The sequence below is a fragment of the Ipomoea nil genome, unplaced genomic scaffold, assembly GCF_001879475.1.
Source record: "Ipomoea nil cultivar Tokyo-kokei standard unplaced genomic scaffold, Asagao_1.1 scaffold0542, whole genome shotgun sequence".
Classification (NCBI taxonomy): domain Eukaryota; kingdom Viridiplantae; phylum Streptophyta; class Magnoliopsida; order Solanales; family Convolvulaceae; genus Ipomoea; species Ipomoea nil.
The window spans coordinates 554208-581743 of record NW_017616970.1 but is presented as its reverse complement, the minus strand read 5'-3'; the positions used below and the strand labels follow the sequence as shown (position 1 = coordinate 581743).

Genomic DNA, 27536 nt, shown 5'->3' with positions numbered 1-27536 from the left:
CTAGACCAACTCATCGATCTAAACTCATTACTGGTTATTCATATGTAACTAAGAGCCAATAAAGTGAGGCCCTAACGGGAACTAAAAAACGTTGGTGTAATTGTTTGTTGAAATTAATTGTTCACATTAATTTTATTTTATTATTTTTTCTTATTTTCCATACTTACCCTCCGTGTTCCATCTATTTAAAGTTCAGTAACACAATTTTCCGTTAACTAATTATTATTCTTGTGTTACTCATTGATTTTCATATCGGAAGTCTAAGGTTCGAATCCTATCCCAATTAAAACTGACATAATTGTTAAACATATACTATGAATATGTTAGAGTGTATTAAAAAAATACAATATAAAATATAACTTGAACTTTGGTCAATTAATTAGAATTACGCATTGGACGTTGTTGAAACGGTACACCTAATTTACAGTATATATTTAACACAGATGAGAAACAATGCCTATTAGCATTGTCTTTTCGGGGAAAGAGGATTTGGTTTTGTTTTTTAAGGTGCACCGTGCCAAGACGCTAAAATTGCAGTGAAGCACACCAGGGGACTAGATGAAATAAAGATTTCATTTATGGCGGCTGTGGCAACAAGAGGCAGCATTGATCACGCCAATTAATAGGGTTTTGCGTTGCAAAAATTATGCTTCTGACCTATCGAGTAAGGGTCTTTTCCTCTAAAACTACTATTGCACCCGTTAATTCTATTCAAAATTATGCATCGTAGTTATGCATTATTGATATATTTACTTTTTTAAAAATTTTGATAATCTTACGTTGATATACGCAAGGATACCGAATGATATTTTAATAAATTATGAAACACTAATTTAAAAATTCACATTGGGCATTGGACAATTCGCACAATGCGCGTGTGGTAACTAGTTACTATTAATATAGTAGATGAATGAAATTTAATTTGTAGTATATTGATTTATTATTAATGAACACCAATTTTATGGAAAAATTATATTATAGATTACATTTTTAACTTTAAAAAATAAAGGTGCAGGAAAATTATAATATTGATTAATATTAGGTCAAAAATGTATAACATTTTTAATTTTTATAATTACTGGTGAAAATTCTATCAAGATAAGTTGTATGGGGAAAAAAGGTTTTAAAAATCATATCATATTGTAATTATATTAAAAGGTTTAAAATAATAACATATTTTTGGTGAGAGTGAGATTTAAACCCACCCGTTTCAGACCAAATCCTTAATTTAACACCTTTGACCAACTCGACCATCTCAACTCATTGTTAGTTATTCATATGTTGCTAAGAGCCAATAAAGTTAGGCCCTAACGGGAACAAAAAAACGTTGGTGTAATTGTTTGTTGAAATTAATTACTCACATTATTTTTATTTTATTATTTTTTCTTATTTTCCCTACTTACCCTCTGCGTTCCATCTATTTAAACTTCAGTAACACAATTTTCCGTTAACTATTTATAGTTCTTATGTTACTCATTGATTTTCATAAGGGAAGTCTTAGGTTCGAAGCCCCATCCCAATCAAAACTGACATAATTGTTAAACATATACTATGAATATGTTAGAGTGAATTAAAAAATACAATATAAAATATAACACGAACTTTGGTCAATTAATTAGAATTACACATTGGACTTTGATGAAACGGTAGAACAAATTTACAGTATATATTCAACAAAGATGATAAACAATGCATATTATCATTGTCTTTTTGGGGAAGGAGGATTTGGTTCTGTTTTTTAAGATGCACCGTGCCAAGACGCTAAAATTGTAGTGAAGCACACCAGGGGACTAGATGAAATCAAGAATCCATTTATGGCGGCTGTGGCAACCAGAGGAAGCATGGATCACGCCAATTAATAGGGTTTTGTGTTGCAAAAATTATGCTTCTGTACTATCGAGTCAGGGTCTTTTCCCTCTAAAACTGCTATTGCACCAGTTAATTTTATGAAAAATTATGCGTCATAGTTATGCATTATTGAAATATTTACATTTTTGAAAAATTTGATAATCTTAAGTTGATATACGCAAGGATACCGAATGATATTTTAATAAATTATGAAACACTAATTTAAAAATACACATTGCGCATTGGAAAATTCGTACAATGCCCGTGTGGTAACTACTTCTTATTAATATAGTAGATGAATGAAATTTAATTTGTAGTATATTGATTTATTATTAATCAACACCAATTTTATGGAAAAATTATATTATAGATTACATTTTTAATTTTAAAAAATAAAGGTGCAGGAAAATTGTGACAACCCTTAAATCCAGATTCTATTTATGGGATTAATTAAGTAATTAAACCTAATCCAATTGGTGATTTATTCTTTAAATTCCTAAAAATTCAATAGTCGGGGACTAGTAATTGACTAGTTAACCCAAGTCAAGGTGTTGTACCTAGAAGACACCTTTCATTTTTCTCCTAACACTTTCAAATCAAAAGGTCTTCCTTATCTCTAAAATTTAGCTAGCTTTCTCTGCAAGCTAAGTTTAGGCTTTCCAAGATCTCCAAAGTTTGTCTCCAAGGTATCTTTTCCTAAAGATGAAATCTTTTTGATCTTTTGGTGTGTTCTTGAAGTGGATGTTGAAGGTGAACCTTGATAGGGGCTTTGAGAAGTGTTTTAAGTGAAAGTTGAGTCTACAAGAGGTAACCCATGCTCTACAAAATCTATTTTGCTTACCTATATGATGATTTCTTGGATTCTACACGTGATTTTGCTATGAAATGTGAGTGTTGATGCATTGTCTTGTGAAAATGCATATCTAGAGCTTGTTAATAGGGTTCATATATGCCATTGCTTGGCTATTCCTTTGATTCAATTCATTTTGTTGTATTTGGTGAGATTTGACATGTTTTGGACTTGAATTTGAGCTTGGTGTTGAAATTTCATTGCCGGCTCATCGCGTCGCTCCGCCGAGTGCCGACGCGAGGCCGGTTCATCGAAGCGTTGCTCATCCGAGTGTCGATGCAGGGCCGAATCGTCACAGCGCCGGCGCGGGGCCGCCCCACGAGACTCGCCCATCCTTTCTATGGGCGATCTTCCCGCTTCCCTTTCCTCGTGTCGGCGAGGGCCTCTAGCGGAGGACCCCTCGGCACGCGACTCCGGCCTTTGCCGAGCGGGCGCCCCGTGTCCCAACCCTTCTAAGGCAGAGTGGGAGGGCCTAGGTTGCCTTCCGGCCAGTCCACTTCTTTGGGTGCCCTCTCCCGGACCCCCGGTCCTAGTGCGACGCCCTGCGTCCCTCGCGGCACGGGTTGCGTCCTGGGCATCCACCCTCCGTGGGGATTCTACCTCTATTTCCTGAGGCCGCGGCAGGGGCACTTGGCCTTGTAGTCCCACCGCCACTTGGTTTAGTGCCGCCGTCACTGCTTGCTGAATGGTCGCCTGGAGGTTCACGACTCGGTTCGTCCCTCCATTGTGGAGTTGGTCTCGGCGGTCCCCTCCATTGTTGAGTTGGTCTCGAAGGTCTCCTCTATTGTTGAGTTGGTCTCGAAGGTCCCCGGGCCTCCCGTTGTTGAGCTTTTATTGGAGGTCCCCTCCGCGATTGTTGACGAGTCGGCCCTGGTCGAAAGGCTGCAGAGAAAGATCGAGGAGTTAGCAAGAAGGGTGGAGGCACGGGAGCAGTCGCCGGAACCTGAGGTACGAATGGCAGCACCGTTCTCCCTAAGCATCATGGACGTACCTCTTCCGAGGGACTTCAGGTTACCCGCCATCAAGGCGTACACGGGAGCCACTGACCCACGTGTCCACATGACTAGGTACAAGGCTGCCATGGTAATGATCGGGGCAGGGCACGCCATCATGTGCCGAGCGTTCTTGTCCACCCTGGATGGAACGGCCCAAGATTGGTTCAACACCATCCCGGACGGGTCGATCCAGAACTTTGGAGAGTTGTCCAAAAGCTTCATGACATACTTCTCCGGTAGCATACAGCGTAAGAAACCCTTCTCTCACCTCTGCGTAGTAAAGCAAGATAGAGGCGAGAGCCTCAAAGACTTCCTAATCAAGTGGAAAAAGGAAGTCAATAATGTCTACGACTTTGACTCCAAGGCGGCGATCCCGATATTCATCCATGCCTTGAGATCGGGGTATTTTCACAAGCAGCTGAACGCGCACCACCCCCGTTCTTACGAAGATTTGATGAGGATGGCTAGCCGCTATGCGGAAGCGGAGGATGTCGACAAGAAGAAGAAAGATGAGGAGGACGGCAGGAAAAATGGGAAACCTGGGAAAGCGGGTCCGCCCAGCCAAGCGCCACGTTCGAACCACCCGGCCGCAGGGAAAGGCCGGGACCATGAACGGCCTCGCCTGGTTCCCTTGCGTAACCTAACTCCACTTACCCATCCCGTTAGTGTCATCCTAAAACAGGCTGAGGAGATGGGAATAGTCGAGTTCCCACCAGAATGCATGAAGGTCTCCCCAAAAGGAGACCAAGCAAAGTATTGCAGGTTCCATAGGCAACCTGGGCACGACACGGATGAATGTAACGTGCTGAAGAGACAAATAGAAGAACTCATCCAGCAGGGTTACTTCCGCCATTTTGTCAAGCGATCCAAGCAGCAGCAGCCGCAGCGCGATCCATCAAAAAATCCACCACCAAAAAATGTCTGGAGAAATGAGGATGTCACCGAGCCATCCACCTTGAAAAAAAGAGAACACGACCAAATATCTGAGCAGAGTGATAGCGAGAAAGAAACCGAGGTGGCGCCTAGACGACAAAAGAAACACACCATATACTTTATCTATGGTGGACCTGCAGGGGGCGACACGCCCGCGGAAAGAAAGAAGTGGAGCCGGCGGCTATACGTGGGAAAAGTGGCGAGTCTTCCCAGAGAAAAGAAACAGAGACAGGAGGCCATCACCTTCTCTGGTGATGACCTCCCAGAGGGCCCGTTACCGCATCGTGACGCCCTGGTAATTGAGATGGACGTCAACGATGTCATTGTCCGCCACATCTTAGTCGACACAGGAAGCTCAGTCAATGTGATGTATTACGATGCCTTCACCAAGTTAGGGATACTTAGGAACCAGCTCAAAGAAGTACGTACCCCACTCTCTGGATTTACGGGTGCTTCAGTGGAGACGGAGGGGTCAGTGGTCTTACCAGTGGAGATAGGCACGAGCCCTAACATTCGCAAACTTGACTTGGAATTCATCGTGGTAAGACTCACTTGTGCGCACAACATCATATTAGGGAGACAGGCACTGGAGAACCTCAAGGCCATAGTGTCTGTGGAACACTTGTGTATGAACTTCCCCACTCCGAGCGGGATAGGGGTCGTCAGAGCAGACCAGCGAGCGGCTCGCAGTTGTTACATTAAAGCATGCAAAAAGATTGGCAGAAATGATCCATAAGTCCACACCATCTGTAAGGATAATCGATCGGGTATGGAGCTAGGAACATTTGATTAAGTATTTTCCTTAATATTCTAGTAGTCGTTTGGGACTAGTGTTTGGTAATCGCGGTCAGCCCGCTTTGCATTCTGAAATCTTTTGGAATAATATCTCGTGCTTGTGGTCCGCCCATGTTGTTTCAAAAAAAAAAAGAAAAAAAAAAAAGAAAAAAAAAAAAGGAACGAGTCGCACGCCCCGGCCACAGGTTGGCGGAGACGTGACTCGACTCGGATAGCAGAGGCGCCCGCCTCGGCCACAGTTTGGCCGAGGCACGCCTCGGCTAATGGTTGGCCGAGGCGCATGCCTCGGCCAACGCCGAAGTCCGTCTCGGCAAAAAAAATAAAAAAAAATGAATAAAAAATAAAAAAATACAATAAAAATAGGCCGGAGCCTGCCGCAGCCACGATCGGTCGAGGCTACGCCTCGGCCGCGATCAGTTGAAGCGCACGGCTCGGCTACGATCGGTCGAGGCGACGCCTCGGCCACGATCGGTCGAGGCGCCGGCCTCGGCCACGATCGGTCGAGGCGCCGGCCTCGGCCACGGTCGGTCGAGGCGACGCCTCGGCCACGATCGGTCGAGGCGACGCCTCGGCCACGATCGGTCGAGGCGACGCCTCGGCCACGATCGGTCGGGGCGCACGCCTCGGCCACGGTCGGTCGGGGCGCACGCCTCGGCCACGGTCGGTCGAGGCGACGCCTCGGCCACGATCGGTCGAGGCGGCGCCTCGGCCACGATCGGTCGAGGTGACGCCTCGGCCACGGTCAGCCGAGGCGCACGCCTCGGCCACGATCAGTCGAGGCGACGCCTCGGCCGGAGGCACGCACCTCTGCCAACCTAGGCCAAAGCCTATCTCGGCTAGCATAAGAAATAAAATAAAATCGTATGTGATTTAAAATATATATATATATATATATATATATATATATATATATATATATATATATATATATATATATATATATATATATATATATATATATATATATATATATATATATATATATATATATATATATATATATATAAAATCACATACACAGGATCAAATAAAATCACATATCCTAATTCAAGCAGGATTCTACACGGGATCAAGATAGATTCAGCCTTACTCCCAAGTCAACTCAAACACATCCGTTGACTCAGGAGTAGGGGGGACTGGTGACAGGATAATAGGGCTGGCACCCGACCCGGATCACAAATGAGCATCTGACTAAGCATCACATGGGAACCCAACGGGCAGAACTCCAATGGTTAGAATTCCAACAGGTGTCACCTTTATTGTCATTGAAGCCACCTTTGATGCCACCATTGATGAGAGAGAGTTAAAGCCTCAACGCCTCATTCATGACTCTTCATATTCTTACCGTTAGCTCATCTCCCCAAGGATGTCTCTTCATGTTGTTACCGTTAGGACCTAGCATAAATAGAACTTCCCTCAGCTGAGCAGGGGACACACTGTACTTTCTATACTGAGACAAAGTCAATACAACTATTGTCACTTTCTTATTTGTTACTCTTATATTATATTTCCGGTAACATATTTACCGTCAGATTAATATTAGGGCAAAAATGTATAACATTTTTAGTTTTAATAATTACTGGTAAAAATTCTATTAAGATAAGTTGTATGGGGAAAAAAGGTTTTAAAAATCATATCATATTGTAATTATATTAAAAGGTGAAAATAATAACATTTTTTTGTTGAGAGTGGGATTTGAACTCCCTTTCTGACCAAAATCCTTATTTAGCGCTTTAAACCAACTCAGCCATCTCAACTCATTGCTAGTTATTCATATGTAACTAAAAGCCAATAAAGTTAGGCCCTAACGGGAACTAAAAACGTTGGTGTAATTGTTTGTTGAAATTAATTGTTCACATTATTTTTATTTTATTATTTTTTCTTATTTTCCCTACTTACCCTGCATTCCATCTATGTAAAGTTCAGTAACGGAATTTTCCGTTAAGTAATTATTATTCTTGTGTGACACCCCGTAAATCCAAATTCTATTTAAGGATTAATTAGATAATTAATCCTAGCTTAATTGGTAATTTATTCCTAAAATCCTGAAAATTCAATAGTCGGAGGACTAGAAATTGACTAACCGACCCAAGTCAAAGAGTTGTACTCTATGCTTTATGAATTGTTCCCTTGTCTCCTTACACTTCCCACTTTAGTAAGGGCAAAGAAGTCTTTTCACCTTATGTTTGTGCCCCAAGCTAACCTAGAGTCATCCTTCATTTCATTTCCCTAACACCCCACACACAAAAGCTCCATGTTCTCTCTAGAAAATTGTTAGCTTCTTCTTTAAGCCAAGTTTTGGGCAATCCTAGATTCTTCAAGTTGGTCTCCAAGATTCAAACTTTATTAACCTTGAGCATAAGGGAGGGTATGATCCTTGGTCCCTTAGTGTTTTTAGTATCCTTTTAGGTGTCTTTTTTAAAAGATAGAATCTTTGTTGTCTGTTGGTGTGTTCTTGAAGTTGAAGTTGAAGGAGAGCTTTAGGAGAAGCTTTTAAGGGTGTGAAAGTGAAGGTTTAGGCTACAAGAGGTAACCCATGCTTTGCAAAATCTAATTTCTTACCTATATGATGATTTCTTGACATCTACTTGTGATTTTTGCTATGAAATGTGAGATTTGATTCATTGTCTTGTGGGAATGCATATCTAGAGCTTGGTATTAGGATTCTTGTATGCCATTGCGTGGCTATTTCTTGGGTTCAAGTCATATTGTTGTATTTTGGACTTGAATTTGGACTTGGTGTTGAAAATCCCCAAAGGGATTATTTTTGGTACAGGGTGGTACCCGCGGGCAGAACGGCGGACAGTGGCCTAGCCGCCAGCCCACCCGCGGGGTACAGGCCTCTCGGGTGTTGCTACCCGCGGGCGGAACCACGGGTGGAGGTCCACCCGTGGCCCCACCCGCGGGGTACAATGTTGTTGATTGTTGGGGATTTGTTCCCCATGATTCTTTTGACTCGGTAATTGATGTTTTGACTTCCCGATGTTGTTTTGTTGGGCTATTTGAGTGTCTTCTTGATGTTTCGTATGTCTAGAATGGTATGTTAGGAATCCATGTAGGATTCGGTGTCTTGAATCGTGCAAAGTGTTCAACTTTGTGATTCGTTGAACCATGATGAGTCTTGTATGTTCTTCGGAACTATGTTTGGTTTACCCGTTTGATAGGCATGCTAGTTTGATGTTGAAATGCTAGTGTGTGCGGTTTGTTCTTTCCTTTTGAGAATGACAACTTGTGTTGATCATCGTTTGGGGTCGGATTGTAATCCTTCCTTGATTGAGTATGGTTTCATATCTTTGTTGTGATCCATTGATTGATTCCTATGATGAAAACGTGTGTTTTGGCTGTACCTTGATTACACGGTTAATGGTATGGGACATTAATCACCAAGGTACAGATGTGGTCCTCGTGGTGGCCATGAAATGATATTAGAGTTGTAATTTGGGTTTCAGGCTCATGATCTGGGCTTCAGGCTCATGTGTTGGCGATTGTGTGATTGAAATGAACGGTACCTCGTGTACTGCGAGATCGGTAGAAATGTTGGCGGTTGTTGGAGGGGGAACGACGGTTCCCGGAGGCATAAGGTTGGACTCAGAAATACAGGGGTTCTCGGAGGTAATGGTTGGAACTGTAATAAGGCCGGGGGTAGCCATAAGGTTGGAACATGTGACATGTAGTGTCACGGTGGCATGTAGTGCCAATGTGTGAATGTTTATCCTTTTCTGATGAGCATGTCGAGTGGTATTTTACTTTGTGATTAGTAGAATACACCTCGAGTTGTACTTGTTTATTGTTGTTGTCTTTGTCTTGATGTTCTCCTACTTTGTGATCAGTAGATTACATCTTGAGCTGTGTTGAGTTGTACTGTTGTTGTTCTTGTTTTGATGTTGTTGTAACACCCCATATTTTCAAGATATTTTCAAGATATTACACACCAATTCAGGGTACGTATCCCCCTTGATGGTGAGATATGTATCTAGGAGACCTTGGTGTTTAAGCATATCAACCAATTCCGGAGAAAATTGGTCAGGTTCAAGGGCTTTACCTCCGATTACGGTGTAATCGGTGTTGCTCCACTCCGGGGTGCGGGTTCCGAGGGGTTTTTTCGGCATTTTCTTTTTCTTTCAAGTGGCGTTTTCCGGCGAGTGCTCCGGTGGTGTGACTTTTCCGGCGACTTTTCCGGCGGGGCTCCGGCGGCGCGTTTTTCCGTGTGGGCAAGGTGCGCGGCGGTGAGCTGTGCTCCGACGGCGGTTTGGCGAGGGGAGGAGGTGGCTCGGCGAGGGGCGGTGACGGGTGTTGGGCGATGCGTGGCAGCGGGCGGCGGCTGGGCGAAGGTGGCGGGGTGCTGGTGTGGCGGCGTGGGACCGGCGGGAAGTGGTTGGCCGGCGGCGGCGTTAGGTTGGTGGCGGCGTCGAGTGGTTGGGGGGTTTCTCCGGTGGGGTGCGGCGAGGGGCGTGAGGGTGAGTAGGGAAGGGAGTGGAGAAGAAGAAGGAGAAAGGGAAGAAGAAGAAGGGTTTTTGATTTGGGGATTTTGTGGGTTTTAGGGATTTGTAGGGGCTTTAACAAGGGAGTGTTCCCGAGGTCGGCTTGAGTGCGGCTCATGACGAATACTTTTCCCAGAGCGCCGTAGTTTCCTTGATGAGTGGTGCCCCCATGTTGTCCCATGGTGGTAGTGCGTGGTTTCTGGGGTTGGGCGCAATGGAAGGCCTTGTGTCCTTCTTTTCTGCAGTTGAAGCATCGCAAGGGATTGCCCATGCAATCTTTGCCTCTATGGTTCTTGTTGCATTTTGGACAAGGGAAGCTCCTGTCGTTGTTCCCCAGGGGTGGCCTTTGGTTGGTCAGGTTACTCGGTCTTGTATTGGTGTCGTTTCTTGCTCTCTTTACTGGTGGTGCCCCTCCTCCGGGGTTCCTCTTTCGTATTTGCTCTTGGACCCCGCGTTGGAGTAGTTGGATTCGGTAGAGATTAGCGGCACTGGAGTAGGCCTCGTTGAGAGTCCGAGGTCTGCTTACCACTAGTGCCTTTCGGGCTTCAAAGTTGAGGCCCAATACGAATCTTTCTATTTTGGTCACCTCGGTGGGGACTAGTTCTGGTGCGAAGCGTGCTAGTTCAAGGAATCGTTTGTGGTATTCCATAACGGTAGCTGCCCCTTGTTTCAGGTGGAGAAACTCTTCGTACATGGATGCCCTCACGTGTGTTGGATAGAATCGCTCTCGTAGTCGCGTTTTGAGTTGTTCCCAGTTGAACCCCAGTTCTTGTTGGTAAGTGGGACCCTCGTGGATCCACCAGAGACCTGCCTCATGTCCGAAGTAGAACGAGGCTATCTCCACGCGGCGTTCTTCTGGGCATTCCACTAACCCGAGAATTTTGTCAAGGGTTCGGATCCATTCCTCCAGGATTACGGGATCCTCTTCTCCTGAGAACGTGGGTGGTCGATGGTTAGAGACTTGTCGGGCGAAGTCTGCGTTTGCGTTTGCCGGAGGTGGTGGGGGCCTGTCGTTGCGGAGAGCCACGTCGCTTAGTGCTTGGGCGACTTGTGTTAGTTGTTGTAGCGTTTGGGTTAGGGGGTCGTGCGTGGCGGGTTCTGGAGTCCTTGATTGTCTTCTGTTGGGTGCCATGTTGTCGTCTTCCTGGGTCAATGTTTATAAGAACGTTAAATTGGGGCTTGATGTCCCTTTTTGTGATAACGGGGGAAAGTTTTCTCCAAGTAAGTGAGATTATGTGTAGGTTTCACAATCTCACCGCGTGTCCTAAGATTTCTGAATCCTATGTTCCTAAATACTTAGAGTTCGAGCCTATTGTCCTAAAGTCCGGTCTTAAGAGTCTTGTCCAAGGGTCAACTTAGGCTCTGATACCAACTGTAACACCCCAGATTTTCAAGATATTTAAAACTTATAAAATAAAGGTGAAATCTTATTAAATCCCAAATTACGATACAAAGAGTACGGGGTGGTATGCCACACCCGAGCTAGAGAACTCGGGTGCACAGGCTAAATTCTAAAACCTCAATCAGTATCAATACTAAATCATGGCACGCAGGCCGACAAGGGAAACTATCTAAGCTACGCCTCAAGCTTCTAACGCGCTCCAGTGATCTACTCGTCTGTGCCTGAAAGCCAAATATATCTGTTCAGCGAGAGATGCTGGTAACCCACTCCAACGTGTTGAAATACAATACATATAGATATATATAGATATAGATATACGAAAACCATTTTTGAACATGAAGATATATCCTACGAACTCTAGCTTTTAAAACAGGGATAGACTCAACAGATAGAGCTAAGCACAGACAGCAGTTATACCCAGCATATACGGTTCACAACAGGCAAGACAGATAAGACAAACACAATTAATAATCATAACTAAGCATTACTAGCAAGAGCCCTATAACAGTCACAACATCAACCCTTCTTATCTCATCATATAGCACACTTTGTTGGCGCCACAGGACCAATCGCATGCCCATACATGAGGGTCAGCGCATATAGCTCTGACACGGCCCCGCAGCACCCTGCCCCGTCTCACAGCACGGAGGGGTCGATCGCAACCGATCGATGAGCCGCAGCTCTATATAATATTTATATACCTGACCGGTCTTTACCAGCCTGGTTAACAGTTGGGATGGTTCTCAACCCATTCAACTGCCCGTATAGTGGACCTTTGTCCTATATCATATTTATATACTTGACCGGTCTCTACCAGCCTGGTTAACAGTTGGAATGGTTCTCAACCCATTCAACTGCCCGTATAGTGGATCTTAGTCCTATATAATATTTATATACCTGACCGGTCTCTACCAGCCTGGTTAACAGCCGGTATGGTTCTCAGCCCACCCGACTGCCCGTATAGCCCAATTGATCTCAACCAAATCGGGGTAACATGCACACATAACACATAGCAAGCACATGCAACCCACATTAACACATTGGGAAGGGGGAGAAAACGTATAACAAAACCTATCCGTGATCCTTCACATTCTAAGAATAGTCCTAAGGGTTCATACTTCTTTCACCTAGGTCAACGGGATACCAATTCAACTAGCATGCAATATATAAGACTCATACGACCTACGAACGGTACCCGAAAATCAAACTAGACATAGGCACGATAGACGGAGTCCGTTAGGACACCACGAGGGTCGGGGGAACATCAAACGGGGAAGCCGGGGTCCCGAAGGGTGGGAATTTACAGCGGGTAGCCGGTGGGTGGGGGTTCACCCGCCGGTATGTACTGTTCCGGGCAGCGGGTGCCCGGCGGGCAGCTGCCCGCCCGCCGGCTGCCCGCTGCCGGAGCTCCTCTTTTGGCCGCGGGTAGGTGGCGGGTCCCCTACCCCCACCTACCCCCCACTGACTCTTTTCACCAAAAACGCCCCGGGAACCTTTATGGAACCCGGAACCATGCTTAGACATTTTCAAACGCAATTGATAACACACGTAGACAATTAACGGATCGAAATCAAGAAACAAACGACACATAACCTATCATGCTTTTCTAAACATAATAAACACCCAATCATGCGAAATCCCACCCAATATACCAAGAATAATACCATACGATACAACCTAGGGTTCTAACCGTTTTTAAATTAACAAGGACACAATTCATCTTTTAATATCACGATTCGGTAAGAATATCACATAAACATCAAGAACATCCTACAATCATTAAGAACATCATATAATCGTCAAGAACGTCATATAATCATCAAGAACACCATAATTACCAAGAACCTTTCGTCATCAAGATCACCCATGGAATTATCCCATTAATCATCAATAATAATAATACAAATCATCAATACACAATAATATGGGGAAATCCTACGGGGGAAATCATAGCTATGAAAATAGGTTTTGTTGAGACATGGGTTACCTCTTAGCCTTAACTAATTCCTTGGCTATGAAGGGTCTTTCTTTAAGCTTTCTTGCTTTCTTGATTTCTTCTAAAGGAATTCTTGGAGCTCTTTGGGGTGGTGGAACGTTTATTGTGGTGGGGCGTTCTAGGTGCCTCTTAAGTCCCCTATTTATATATTTAGGAGTCCTAGTTGGGAACTAATATTATAGGCTTGCTAATTCTATTTCTTTTGGGACTAAGGATTGGGTTTAGGGATAAGAGCCCGTGGACTATGGTGGGCCTTTCCTAATTAATTATTGTGATTTAATTCTTTCTTTTGGGTAATTGATTAAATGATTTAATTGATTTTAGGGGTCGTAACACGGGGTGTTACAGTTGTCTTGGGATGTTGATTTCCCTTGTTCTTTGAGAGTGAAATAGAGTCTTTACAGTTGACTTCTCTCCCTGACTTTGAACTGATATATATTGTATTCTGTTTCGAAATTGATTTTGTATTATACTATCTATATATGCTATTTAACGCGTATTGATGGGTTACCAGCAATATTCGCTGACCGGGCGTCGTCCCCTTTCTTTATGTGCTTTACAGGTCCTGAGTAGATATGGCGTGCGCGTTAGCTGTTGGTTGTAGTTTAGCTCCCCTGCCTTTGTAGATAGTGTTTTGGGCCTGTGTGCCATGGTTATGTTAAACAAGATAAATTGTTGGTTTTAGACTTGCATGTGCATTCACGTTGAGGTGGATGTGGCATAACACTTCCTGGTTTTCCCCGTTTTAATCTAAGACTTTCGCTGTTGCTTACGTTTTGTGATACCTGTTAGTTGCTTTGCCTTACGTATTTAACTTTTAAAATGTAATGCAAATCGGGGGTGTTATAGTTGGTATCAGATCCTAGGTTTGAGCCTAGGATGTTAGAATCTGGACTTTTAAGAAGTTAAGTGTGGTTTGAGACCCTAAGGCGACCTTAAGTATCTAAGTGTTTAGGGCTTAGGACTTATAGGACGCGCGGTGAGGTTGTGAGTTCTTTTACCGTTTTCTATTGTGTTGTCTGTGCTTTGTTTTCCTTTTAGCTTTGGTTCTCTTTAGTTAAGGCACCAGGTAAGGGTGCAGGCCTTAAGTTTCCTCCCGTTATCGTGCTGTTTCTGTAGAAGTCAAGGATGGCACCTTCGAGACGTCGTGCAAGGTCTTCAGAAGCAGTCACCGGTGAACAGTTATCTCAAAGCCTCCATCAGCTGACGCAGATCACCCAGACGCTGAGCAATGCCCTCCTCCACAACAACCACCCTCCTCAGAATGGGAATCGTGACGTAGTGCGCCATGTTTCAAGTCTCCGTCCTCCGGTCTTCGCCGGTGAAGAAGATCCCACAGCGCTGGATGAGTGGATCCGGATGTTTGATAAGATCTTCGAGGTAGTGGGGTGCCCGAAGGATCGTAAGGTGGAGTTGGCTACGTTCTACCTTCGGCAAGAAGCGGACTCGTGGTGGATGCTTGAAAGGCCAGCTCGTGGACAAGATCCGGAGTTCAGTTGGGAAAACCTGAAGGTTAAGTTACGTGAGCGGTTTTATCTTGCTCATGTCAAGGAGGCCTACCTTTGTGCAGTCGACCCCTACCGAGTACAGCAAGTTCAGAAAGGAATCCGGGAGAACCGTAAGAGGAAGCTTAATGGAGGTGTTACAGGAGTTTGATGGCTACTGGTGCTGAATCAACGAGAAGTCTTCAAAGAGGCGACTCTAGGAAAGGTAAGGCTCCCCAGCCAATCCGGAACAACAAGGCTAAGGGAAGGCGCTCTGTTTGCAAGAAGTGTGGAAGTGACCACCCCGGCGTGGACTGTCTTGGGAAGCCGGTAGAGTGCTTTGCTTGTGGCAAGAAGGGTCACCGGTCTTTTGAGTGCAGGACTAAGAGAAAGACTTCAGCGGACTCAAAACCAGTTGGTAGTGTGAGACCTCGGTTGGGAAGTAAGCCTCGAAGTGGAAGCAACATTGGACTAAGTGGAAGTAGCATCCAGGACCTGTGTACGAAGTCGGGATCTCGGCAAGGCAAGATCCACAGTCGTGAGGCAGATGCAAGTGGGAACCGTTGAAGTAAGTTCTTGTACCCTTTTGTTGCACCTTCCTTTGTCTTTGTGCCCTTCCTTGCGTGTTAGCTTCGGCCGTTAGCTTGCTCGAGAGTCACCCTTGGCCCTCTGTAATCTTTTCTTGTCCTTAGACAAACCCAATCACCCTTTATCTAAGTGATCCTTTTCTTCCGAACCTTGTTCTTGTTTTTCTTTCCAAACCATCTTGTGCAAGGCAGCGGTGACTTCAGCTTATGAAGAATCTAGCAAGGTCTAAGGGTTAAGCCGCGTCTGAGTCGTGGTAGAGAGCCTTCAGTTCGACAAGCGTAGTAATCAGCGTCAAGCCGGAGCTTCGCCGGAAGTCGAGAACCCTTTCACCTCTTGAAGCCAATCTTCCTCTCTTGCCCTCGTCAAATCCCTTGCCCCTTCTCGAGAAATCCTTCCTATCTCTTCGAACTTCGTTCTTGTTTCCCTTCTTAAACAAATTCTGTACAAGGTAACAACCTTGCTTTCTTAAGTTGTGACCTTGAAAATCTTGATTCTCTTCCTAATCAATGTTATCCTTGAGCTTAAACCGGATACCCTCCGTGGGGAAACCCTTTTCAACTCCCTTAAACCTCGTTTTGATTCCTTACTTCCTAAGTTGTAGCCTGTTTACCTTTATTCTCTTCTTAACCAATGTGATCTTCGAGTTTTCAAACCTTAAAACCCTTTACACTAATCTTTTCCGTTGAACCGAATCTCTTCTTGTAAGCCTTCTTTCCCCTGAGTTACCTTTCTCCTTTGTTACCATTCCTGTTCTGGACCTTTCATCCGAACCAAAGCTTTGAAGTTTTCAAGCGTTTCCTTGCTGTGAGTTGTGGTTGTGTGCTAACGCAAGTGTTAAGTTGGCAGTGTGACACCCCGCAAATCTAAATTCTATTTAGGGATTAATTAAATCTAAATTCTATTTAGGGATTAATTAAGTAATTAATCCTAATCTAATTGGTGAATTATTCTTTAAATTTCTGAAAAGTCAATAGTTGGGGGCTAGTAATTGACTAGTCAACCCAAGTCAAGGTGTTGTGCCTAAAGCTTTGAGAATAGTTCCCTTGTTCCCTTACACTTCTTCATCTTAGTAAGGGTAATGAAGACATTTCACCTCATGTTTGTATTAAAAGCTAACCTAGAAGACACCTTTCATTCTTTCCCTTACACTTTCAAACCACAAGCTCTTCCTTCTCTCTAAAATTTAGCTACATTTTTTACCAAGCTAAGTTGAGGCTTTCTAAGATCTTCAAAGTTTGTCTCCAAGATTCCACCTTTCCTACTCTTGAGCATCTAGGAGGGTAAGATCTATGTTCCTTTTGTGTTTTTAGTGCTTTCGAAGGTATCTTTTCCTAAAGATGAAATCTTTATGATCTTTTGGTGTGTTCTTTAAGTGGGTGTTGAAGGTGAACCTTGTTACGGACTTTGAGGAGTGTTTTATGTTACTCATTGATTTTCATAAGAGAAGTCTTAGGTTCGAATCCCATCCCAATCAAAACTGACATAATTGTTAAACATATACTATGAATATGTAAGAGTGAATTAAAAAATACAATATAAAATATAACATGAACTTTGGTCAATTAATTAGAATTACGCATTGGACATTGATGAAACGGTACACCAAATTTACAGTATATATTCAACACAGATGATAAAAAATGCCTATTAGCATTGTCTTTTTGGGGAAAGAGGATTTGGACCTGTTTTTTAAGGTGCACTGTGCCAAGACGCTAAAATTGCAGTGATGCACACCAGGGGACTAGATGAAATCAAGAATTCATTTATGGCGGTCGTGTCAACCAGAGGAAGCATGGATCACGCAAATTAATAGGGTTTTGTGTTGCAAAAATTATGCTTCTGTACTATCAAGTGAGGGTCTTTTCCTCTTAAACTGCTATTGCACCAGTTAATTTTATGAAAAATTATGCATCATAGTTATGCATTATTCAAATATTTACTTTTTTTGAAAAATTTGCTAATCTTACGTTGATATACGCAAGGATACCGAATGATATTTTAATAAATTATGAAACACTAATTTAAAAATACACATTGGGCATTGGACAATTCGCACAATGCGTGTGTGGTAACTAGTTCTTATTAATATAGTTGATGAATGGAATTTAATTTGTAGTATATTGATTTATTATTAATGAACACCAATTTCAGGGAAAAATTAAATTATAGATTACATTTTTAATTTTAAAAAATAAAGGTGCAGGAAAATTATAATATTGATTAATATTAGGGCAAAAATGTATAACATTTTTAATTTTAAAAATTACAAGTGAAAATTCTATTAAGATAAGTTGTATGGGGAAAAAAAGTTTTAAAAATCATTGGGAAAATTGCATTTTTCGTCCCTAAGTTATAGGGTAATTTATAGAATTCATCCCTGAGTGTTGGTCATGCTCAATTTTCGTCCCTAAGTTATCATTGGTGTTGCACTTTTCGTCCCTGAGTTATAGAGTAATTGTAGAATTTGTCCCCGAGTGTTGTTTATGCTCACTTTGCGTCCCTAAGTTATCATTTGCGTTGCACATTTCGTACCTGAGAATTACTAAAATTGCAATTTTCGTCCCTAATCACTACTACATAAATGGTATACCACGTCACTTAATAGACAGATGTTTTTTAAATAACCACTGTCTTATATATTTTGTTATACTACGTCATTTAATAGACAACGGGTTTTTAAATAACTGTCGTATATAACTTAATTAAATTTTTTTTACGTCATACACTTTAAATAACCACCGGCGGTTTTTTTACACATACACGACAGTTTTCGAAGTGTCGCGCGTGTAAGTGACTGCCGTTGTAAATATACACTTTCTACGACGGTTTTGGAAATCGTCGTGTATGTTAACTATATACGGTGGTTAAAAAACTGTCGTGTATGTCAACTATATAGGTATTTATTTAAACAACCGTCATCTATTAAGTGATGTAGTATAAGTGTATAACACAATATATTAGACAACGGTTATTTAAAAGCTGACTTAGTATACCATTTATGTAGTAGTGATTATGGGTGGAATTTGCAATTTTAGTATAACTCAGGGACGAAAAGTGCAACGTCAATGATAACTTAGGGACGGAAAGTGAACATGACCAACACTTAGGGACGAATCCTACAATTACCTTATAACTCAGGGCCGAAAAGTGCAACGCCAATGATAACTTAGGGACAAAAAGTGAGCATGACTAACACCTAGGGACGAATTCTACAATTACCCTATAACTTAGGGATGAAAAGTGCAATTTTCCCAAAATCATATCATATTGTAATTATATTAAAAGGCTGAAAATAAAAACAATTTTTTGTAGAGAGTGGGATTTGAACCCACGTCCTTTCGGACCAAAACCTTAATCTAGCGCCTTAGACCAACTCAACCATTTCAACTCATTGCAAGTTATTCATATGTAGCTAAGAGCCATTAAAGTTAGGCCCTATTGGGAACTAAAAATGTTGGTGTAATTGTTTGTTGAAATTAATGGTTCACATTATTTTTTCTTTTTTTCCCTACTTACCCTCTGCGTTCCATCTATTTAAACTTTAGTAAAGGAATTTACCGTTAACTATTTATACTTCTTATGTTACTCATTGATTTTCATAAGGGAAGTCTTAGGTTCGAAACCCATCCCAATCAAAATTGAAATAATTGTTAAACATATACTATGAATATGTTAGAGTGAATTAAAAAATACAATATAAAATATAACAAGAACTTTGGTCAATTAATTAGAATTATGCATTAGACATTGATGAAATGGTACACCAAATTTACAGTATATATTCAACACAGATAATAAACAATGCATATTATCATTGTCTTTTTGGGGAAGGAGGATTTGGTTCTGTTTTTTGAGGTGCACCTTGCAAAGATGCTAAAATTGCAGTGATGCACACCAGGGGACTAGTTGAAATTAAGAATTCATTTATGGCGGTTGTGGCAACCAGAGGAAGGATGGATTACGCCAATTAATAGGGTTTTGTGTTGCAAAAATTATGCTTCTGTACTATCGAGTGAGGGTTTTTTCCTCTAAAACTGAATTGCACCAGTTAATTTTATGAAAAATTATGCATCATAGTTATGCATTATTGAAAAATTTACTTTTTCGAAAAATTTGATAATCTTACGTTGATATACGCAAGGATATCGAATGATATTTTAATAAATTATGAAACGATAATTTAAAAATACACATTGGGTATTGGACAATTTGCAAAATGCGCATCGTGTAACTAGTTCTTATTAATATAGTAGATGAATGAAATTTAATTTGTAGTATATTGATTTATTATTAATGAACACTAATTTTAGGGGAAAATTATATTATAGATTACATTTTTAATTTTAAAAAATAAAGGTGCAGGAAAATTATAATATTGATTAATATTAGGGCAAAAATGTATAACATTTTTAATTTTAATAATTATTGGTGAAAATTCTATTAAGATAAGTAGTATGGGGAAAAAAGGTTTTTTTTTGGAAGAAACAAATTAATTCATTAAATCAGTAGCAAGAATCTGACCAAGATATGGTGGTGGCACATCAAACCACTCACCGCAACCTAAATCGGAAACGGCTGCCTTAGCTAATGCATTGGCCGCACGGTTCGCAGATCGCTTTACAAAACCAAAGCGCACCCCATTTATCAAAGAGGCCGCATATTTAACATCATCTATCAAGAAACCAAAAGCAGAAAAACAAGAATCAGAAAGAATAGCATGGTAACACAATTGGGAAGCAGTCTCAACCTCCACCTCCCCCATACCCGTACCACCTAACCAACTTAGCGCCTCTCTTATAGCCATAGCCTCCGCCTCAGCCACCGTGTGACGACCAGGTAGTTGCACAGCACATGCAGCCAAAAACTGACCCTGATCACTTCGTAGAATCCACCCAATGCCCATTACATTTCGGACTGTATCAAAAGTCGCATCCGTGTTCAGTTTCATTCTCCCCACCGGTGGTAACTGCCATCTACACACTGCATGGGATTCGTCCAGAGTGGGAAGCTGGTTTGCGGTTGCATGTTGCCAATTCTCCCAATAAGCAATCGTTTTCTGCTGCATAACTGATCGATTAAAGGTCGTCCCCTTCCATACCGTTTCATTCCTGGAATTCCAAATTCCCCATGTCAGCATGGCAAACTTGCTTTGCTTCTCATCCTTCAACAACTCCAACTTCTCAAAAAACCACTCCTCACAGCTTCCATAATCCTGCGGAGAAGGTGGCAACTGCGCAGCTGCCCAGATTGCCTGCGCCTGAACACAGTCACGAAAAAGATGGATGGCTGTCTCCTCTTCCGTACCGCACATATGACAAGTAATATTACACGCCACACGCTTAGTTAGCAGGGCATCCCTTGTTGGCAAGATGGCCGACGCAAGCTGCCAACAAAAAACACGCACCTTCAGAGGAACCTGCAATTTCCAAATCAAGTGCCATGGTTTATTAACCACCAGTTCACCAACTAGCTTTCGATAACAAGATTTCACAGAATAATGCCCTTTTGACTCCCCACTCCATACCCACTGATCACTAGGTAAACGACAACTTACTGGAATGTTCAGAACACAGGCTGCATCTCTATCATCAAACACATCACGTATGCAACCCACATCCCAGCCAGGCCTATCTACTTGCATCAGCGCACTCACAGGTGCGTTCATAATTGAAAGATCCATCACAGTTCGAACATAAGGGTCCTCAGCCGTTACAAGCCAAGGATCTGACCCAATCATTGTGTTTCGGCCATCACCAATGCTCCGCCGTGCCCACGTACGAATAACATTCTTTGCCTCCAAAATTCTGCGCCATACATATGATGGATTAGACCCTGGCTCTGCATCAAAAAAAGTTGTGTGAGGATAATACCTGTTCTTATAGACTCGAGCAACCAAAGAATCTCGCCGTGTTAGCAGGCGCTAGGCCTGTTTACCCAACAACGCCAAGTTCGTCTCGCGCAATCGCCTAAACCCCAAACCCCCCTTGGCCTTCGGCATAGTCAAAGCCTGCCAAGATCTCCACCTTATGCCTCCTGCGGTTGTTACGGACCCAGACCACCAATAATGATTCAGCAGCACCTCAATCTCCTTACATAAACTGATAGGCAACTTAAAGACCATCATCGAATAACAAGGTAATGCCTGCAACACATTTTTCAGCAGCACCTCCCGGCCAGCTCTTGAAAGAAACTTGGAATTCCAACTCCTTACACGAGCTAGTATTCGCTCCTTTAAAAAACCGAGTATTGCCCTCTTATTTCGCCCAACAAGCGAGGGTAGCCCAAGATATCGGCCCGCTGTATCACCCTGCGCAACCCCCAGTATATCAATCACATTGTTCTTGTCATTCTGCGCAACATTTGTACTAAAACACAATACTGACTTATCATAATTTATTAATTGACCAGAAGCCTGAGTATATAAGTTTAGTACCTCCCTCATTCGGTTGCTTTCATTCGTGGTAGCTCGCATAAAGAGAAAGCAGTCATCCGCGAATAAAAGATGAGATATTGGCGGTGCTCTTCTCGCAACACAAAGCCCATGCAATAACCCCTTTCTCGTTCGATCCTCTATTAGAGCACTTAATCCCTCAGCCACCATAAGAAACAAGTAAGGCGAGAGCGGATCACCCTGCCTCAGTCCCCGCCCTGGCACAATGGGTCCCAACCAAAGTTGCTCATGTATTATATGATATTTCACGCAACTCACAGTCTCCATTATAATATTAACCCACTTCTGACTGAAACCCAACTTCAACATTACCGACCTCAGAAACCGCCACTCCACCCTGTCATATGCTTTACTCATATCGACCTTCAAAGCTGCCAACCCAACCCTCCCCTGCGTTTTCCTCTTTAAATAATGGTGCGCCTCGTAGGCCAACATTATATTATCTGTAATGAGCCGACCAGGCACAAAAACACTTTGTGCCCCAGAGATCAACCTATCAAGCAAAGGCTTCAAACGGTTCGCACAAACCTTAGCTGCTATTTTATAGAGGACATTGCATAGTGCAATGGGCCTCAAATCTTTCATAGTCTCTGGCACTGGCTTCTTCGGGATCAACACAATTAATGTATCATTAGCCTTGGTCGGTAACACCGCTGTCTCAATAAACTGTCTACAAAATTTCGTCACCTCCCCTCCAACCGTTGCCCAGAAAAACTGATAAAACCCGGGTCCAAAGCCATCAAGCCCAGGTGATTTATCAGGATGCATTGCCGACACAGCTCGATGAACCTCCTCCATACTCACAGGTTGTTCTAATTTAGTATTATCTGAGACCGAAACCAGCGATCTCACACATGCAATGACCTCACTATCATCTCCTGCTTGCGCGGTGAAAAGATTTTGATAATAATCTTCCATTAAAGCCCCCACCTCATCCACTCCATCAGTCCAAGTACCGTCATCCTTCTTTAGTTTCATTATTCTATTACGCCGTCGTCTTGTTTTAACAGAGTTGTGGAAATACCTGTTGTTCAAATCCCCCTCCGTCCACCAATGCTCTTTCGCGCGCTGGCGCCAGTACACGTGTTGCTGCTCTAGTAAAGACAGAAGCTCCCTCTCGGTTCTATCATACTCAGCTATCCCCGACCGGCCCGTTCGTGGAGTCCTTTGTTAGAAGAAGTCTGCGAGTCCTTTGTTCCTAAATGATGATAGTAGTAGTAGTAGCACCATCTCCGAACCACTATAAATCTCTCGCTCTCTTTACTTACTGCTCATTATATTTCGTGCATGCTATTATCAACTGTGAACTAACCCGTTATGATTTATCACATATCTTTATCAGTCTGGGTTTGATAGTTCCCACGTTTGCATGCAAGTGAAATTTTACATACATCATCTTTAATCTATATCAAGTGTTTCTAACGTGTTGTATGTATAGAATCTCTCTTTGAGCACTACACAATCAAGCATAACACTTTGTCATTACATATTCCGTTGTGCACACTCTAAGTTGTTTAACTTGTTTATGCTTGTTACTTAGAGTTAAAGTTACCAAAGTGTGGTGTGCTTAAGAAAAGTTTGAAAGTTAGAGAAGTCTATTCACCCCCTCCCCCCCCCCCCTCTAGACTTCTCGCCACCCATTATACCAACTCGACCATCTTAACTTGTTACTAGTTATTCTTATGTAGCTAAGAGCCAATAAAGTTAGGCCCTAACGGGAACTAAGAAACGTGGGTGTAATTGTTTTTTGAATTTAATTCTTCACATTATTTTTATTTTATTATTATTTTATTATTTTTCCTACTTACCCTCGGCAATCCATCTATGTAAACTTCAGTAATGGAACTTTTTGTTAACTATTTATTATTCTTATGTTACTCATTTATTTTCATAAGGGAAGCCTTATGTTCGAATCTCATCCCAATCAAAACTGACAGAATTGTTAAACATATACTATGAATATGTTAGAGTGTATTAAAAACTACAATATAAAATATAACATGAACTTTGGTCAATTAATTAGAATTACGCATTGGACATTGATGAAATGGTACACCTAATTTACAGTATATATTCAACACTGATGAGAAACAATGCCTACTATCATTGTCTTTTTGGGGAAGGAAGATTTGGTTCCGTTTTTTAAGGTGCACCGTGCCAAGACGCTAAAATTGCAGTGAAGCATACCAGGGGACTAGATGAAATCAAGAATTCATTTATGGCTGCTGTGGCAACAAGAGGAAGCATGGATCACGCCAATTAATAGGGTTTTGTGTTGCAAAAATTATGCTTCTGTACTATCGAGTGAGGGTCTTTTCCTCTAAAACTGCTATTGCACCAGTTAATTTTATGAAAAATTATGCATCATAGTTATGCATTATTGAAATATTTACTTTTATGAAAAATTTGATAATCTTACGTTGATATACACAAGGATACCGAATGATATTTTAATAAATTCTGAAACACTAATTTAAAAATACCCATTGGGCATTCGACAATTCTCACAATGCGCGTGTGGTAACTAGTTCTTATTAATAGAGTAGATGAATGAAATTTAATTTGTAGTATATTGATTTATTATTAATGAACACAAATTTTAGGGAAAAATTATATTATAGATTACATTTTTAATTTTAAAAAATAAAAGTGCAGGAAAATTATAATATATATTAATATTAGGGCAAAATGTATTACATTTTAAATTAAGGGTGAAAATTCTATTAAGATAAGTTATATGGGAAAAAAAGGTTTTAAAAATCATATCATATTCTAGTTATATTAAAAGGCTGAAAATAATAACATTTTATTGTTGAGAGTGGGATTTGAATCCACGCCCTTTCGGACCAAAACCTTAATCTAGCGCCTTAGACCAACCTAACCATGTTAACTTGTTATTAGTTATTCTTATGTAGCTAAGAGCCAATAAAGTTAGGCCGTAACGGGAACTAAAAAACGTTGGTATAAATGTTTTTTGAAAGTAATTGTTCACATTATTTTTTCATTTTATTATTTTTTAATTATTTTTCCTACTTACCCTCTGCAATCCATCTATGTAAACTTCAGTAATGGAATTTTTCGTTAACTATTTATTATTCTTATGTTACTCATTTATTTTCATAAGGGAAGTCTTATGTTCGAATCTCATCCCAATCAAAACTGATATAATTGTTAAACATATACTACGAATATGTTAGAGTGTATTAAAAAATACAATAGAAAATATAACATGAACTTTGGTCAATTAATTAGAATTACGCATTTGACATTGATGATACGGTACACCTAATTTACAGTATATATTTGGTAGGATATATCCCGACCGACATGCCACGTGTTTTCTTATTGTTCGTGGAGGTTTACAGGTCGGATATTCCTGAAGGAAGCCGGTCGGACCCGACTTGCACATCTCCCGACCGAAGTCTTCAACACCCGACCGATAGCCCTCGAACAAGAGATCCGAGAAGAAGTACGTGTCAACGTTACACGTTGACAGGCAGGGCCCGCTGGTTGAAGACACGTGGGTGCTACGTGGGTTACATGCCGGCCGGCCGGAATTGTGTCTCCGGCCTAGCGGCTATAAATACCCGCGGCGGCTACAGTGTGAGGGACTTTTGGAACGATCAATAGACTATCTACAGAGCTGCCCGACAGCAGTCAGTCGGCCCTCGGGATAGTCATTTAGATTGTATTAGGTCCTTCTTTGATAAATAAAAGTCTTTATTTGCTTTTGCTTGGTCTTATTAGTATCATGACCGCATTACGTGGAATTTATACTATCATTTTTGCGCCGTTTGTGGGGACCCGAGTATGAAAGTTACGTTTGACGAGTACCGGTTCCATCGATTACTATGTATCCTTATATGTACCAAATGGCCAAGGATGAGCAAGCTGATGCAGCCAGTTCGTCTGACCATCAACGCACTCAGTACCAGGGTCAGACCGTCGATTTAAACCTCAACCTATCACCACCTCATCCGGTGACCCAGAACCCGGTCGCCCAGCAACCGGTCAATTACATCCAACCGGGGTATCCACCTCCCGGCCCGCAGTACCCGTTCCCTGGGCAATATCCATACTCGGTCCCTCCTTCACAGTATGGGTATTGGCCCGGCACACCAATGTATTATGCACCACCGACCGGTTACCCACAATACATGCATGTGCACACGGCACCCGCCTCCGCTCCTCCGATTTACCCGACCATGTCGACCGAGCCGGAGCTTCAGCCCGCCCCCCGGGCTAGGCGCTCGGCTCGTTCGAGGTTGGGGTCGCAGGGTGCCGAGGCCATGGAGGAACCACGGCAGGCTTCTCAGGTGCAACCGGAGATGCAAGCTCGGGCGGAAGACCCGGAGTTGGAAGCCAACCGGGTGGTGGCATTTAAGCGGCTCCATCCAGCAATGTGGCAAAGATTGGGACCGCATGACCCGAGCAGGCGCTCGGTAGATTCGCCGATGTGAGCAGCCAGTCAGGAGGGGTCATCAGGGCATAGTGGGTCCAAGTCACATCGAAGACGACGGGCTCGGGAACCAGCCCAGACGGTCGAGCATGATGAGACCCGAGGAATGCTCAATGACCTCCGAGCGGAATTCACTCATTGGCAAACGAGCACGCTGCGAGGCCTCCGGTCGATCAATCAGCCTCTTTATTGAGGACACCCTTCACGGCGGAGATAATGGCCCAGCCTTACCCGCTCGACTTGCAAGTCCCCGGCAACAAAGAGTATGATGGGCGTACAGACCCTGAGGTTCACGTCAACACCTACTACGGCAACATGTTGATGATGGGCGTGTCTGACGCTGTAATGTGTAGGGCTTTCTATTCCACGCTCACCGGTCGGGCGACGGAATGGTTTAGGTCACTTCAACCGGGTTCCATCGCTGACTTTGCCACCCTGGCAATGAAATTCAACCGGAAGTTTGTGACCTCCAGGATCATCAGGAAGCCCTATATGTACCTGGAAAAGGCCAAGCAGTTAGAGGGGGAGATCTTGTCCGAGTTTTTGGTCAAGTGGAAAGCGGCGGTCGGGGAGGTTGAGCCGATGGACGATCTTACCGCCATCCACATGCTCCACATCTCCCTTCGTGCCGGTTATTTGTATCAGGATTTCATCCTTCACCCGCCGACCACTTATGAGGAAACTCTTCGTCGAGTGACGGATTATGCCAATGCCGGTGAGGCGAACGCCGTCAAGAGATCGCAGGAGGTCGGGACTTCATCCCGGAAGCCTTCCGGTCGGGCGGAACATCGATCGGGTGATGATCATCCCCGACCCCGTATCCGGCCAGGGGAGTTTACGGCGCTAAACCGATCGGCGGTGGAGGCCATGCAGTACGCCCAGTCCTGCAATCTGATTCGTCTACCCCACCCCAGACAGGACGGGCCAGATAAGTCCAAACATTGCGCTTATCACCGTTGCGCCGGGCATGATACGTAGGAATGCACACATTTGAGGCAATTCCTGGAAGACCTGCTTAATCTGGGGAAGCTGGACAAATGTGTGGGTAAAAGAGAGGAGAGCAAGAAAGTTGCTGATCGAAGAGACCATAGGCGTTCCCACCATCGCTCGGATCGATCAGATCGGTCGGGTCAAGATCGCAGAGACCCCGACCCTCCATCCAGCAGTCGACCGGCGTCCAAATCGACCATTCATGTGATCTTTGGTGGTTTGGAAGATGCATCCCGACCCCGGGAGAGCTGCCCGGTCGCGATC

General features: G+C 42.9%; 2 protein-coding genes and 1 long non-coding RNA gene across 3 annotated transcripts; all 3 read left to right on the top strand.

The window, feature by feature from the left end:
- The first annotated feature begins 42 nt into the window (after positions 1-42).
- LOC109174183 lies at positions 43-19215 on the top strand. Its single transcript, XR_002053025.1, has 3 exons — positions 43-119; positions 16658-16663; positions 19204-19215. It is a non-coding gene; the product is annotated as an uncharacterized LOC109174183 (long non-coding RNA).
- A 6480-nt stretch (positions 19216-25695) lies between these two features.
- Positions 25696-26283, top strand: LOC109174181 (leukocyte receptor cluster member 8 homolog). Its single transcript, XM_019323445.1, has one exon. The coding sequence runs from the start codon at positions 25696-25698 to the stop codon at positions 26281-26283; it is 588 nt and encodes a 195-aa protein (XP_019178990.1).
- Positions 26284-26498: 215 nt separating this feature from the next.
- LOC109174180 lies at positions 26499-27260 on the top strand. The gene has a single exon (XM_019323444.1). It carries the CDS (start codon positions 26499-26501, stop codon positions 27258-27260), a length of 762 nt encoding a protein of 253 aa, XP_019178989.1.
- Positions 27261-27536: the final 276 nt, after the last annotated feature.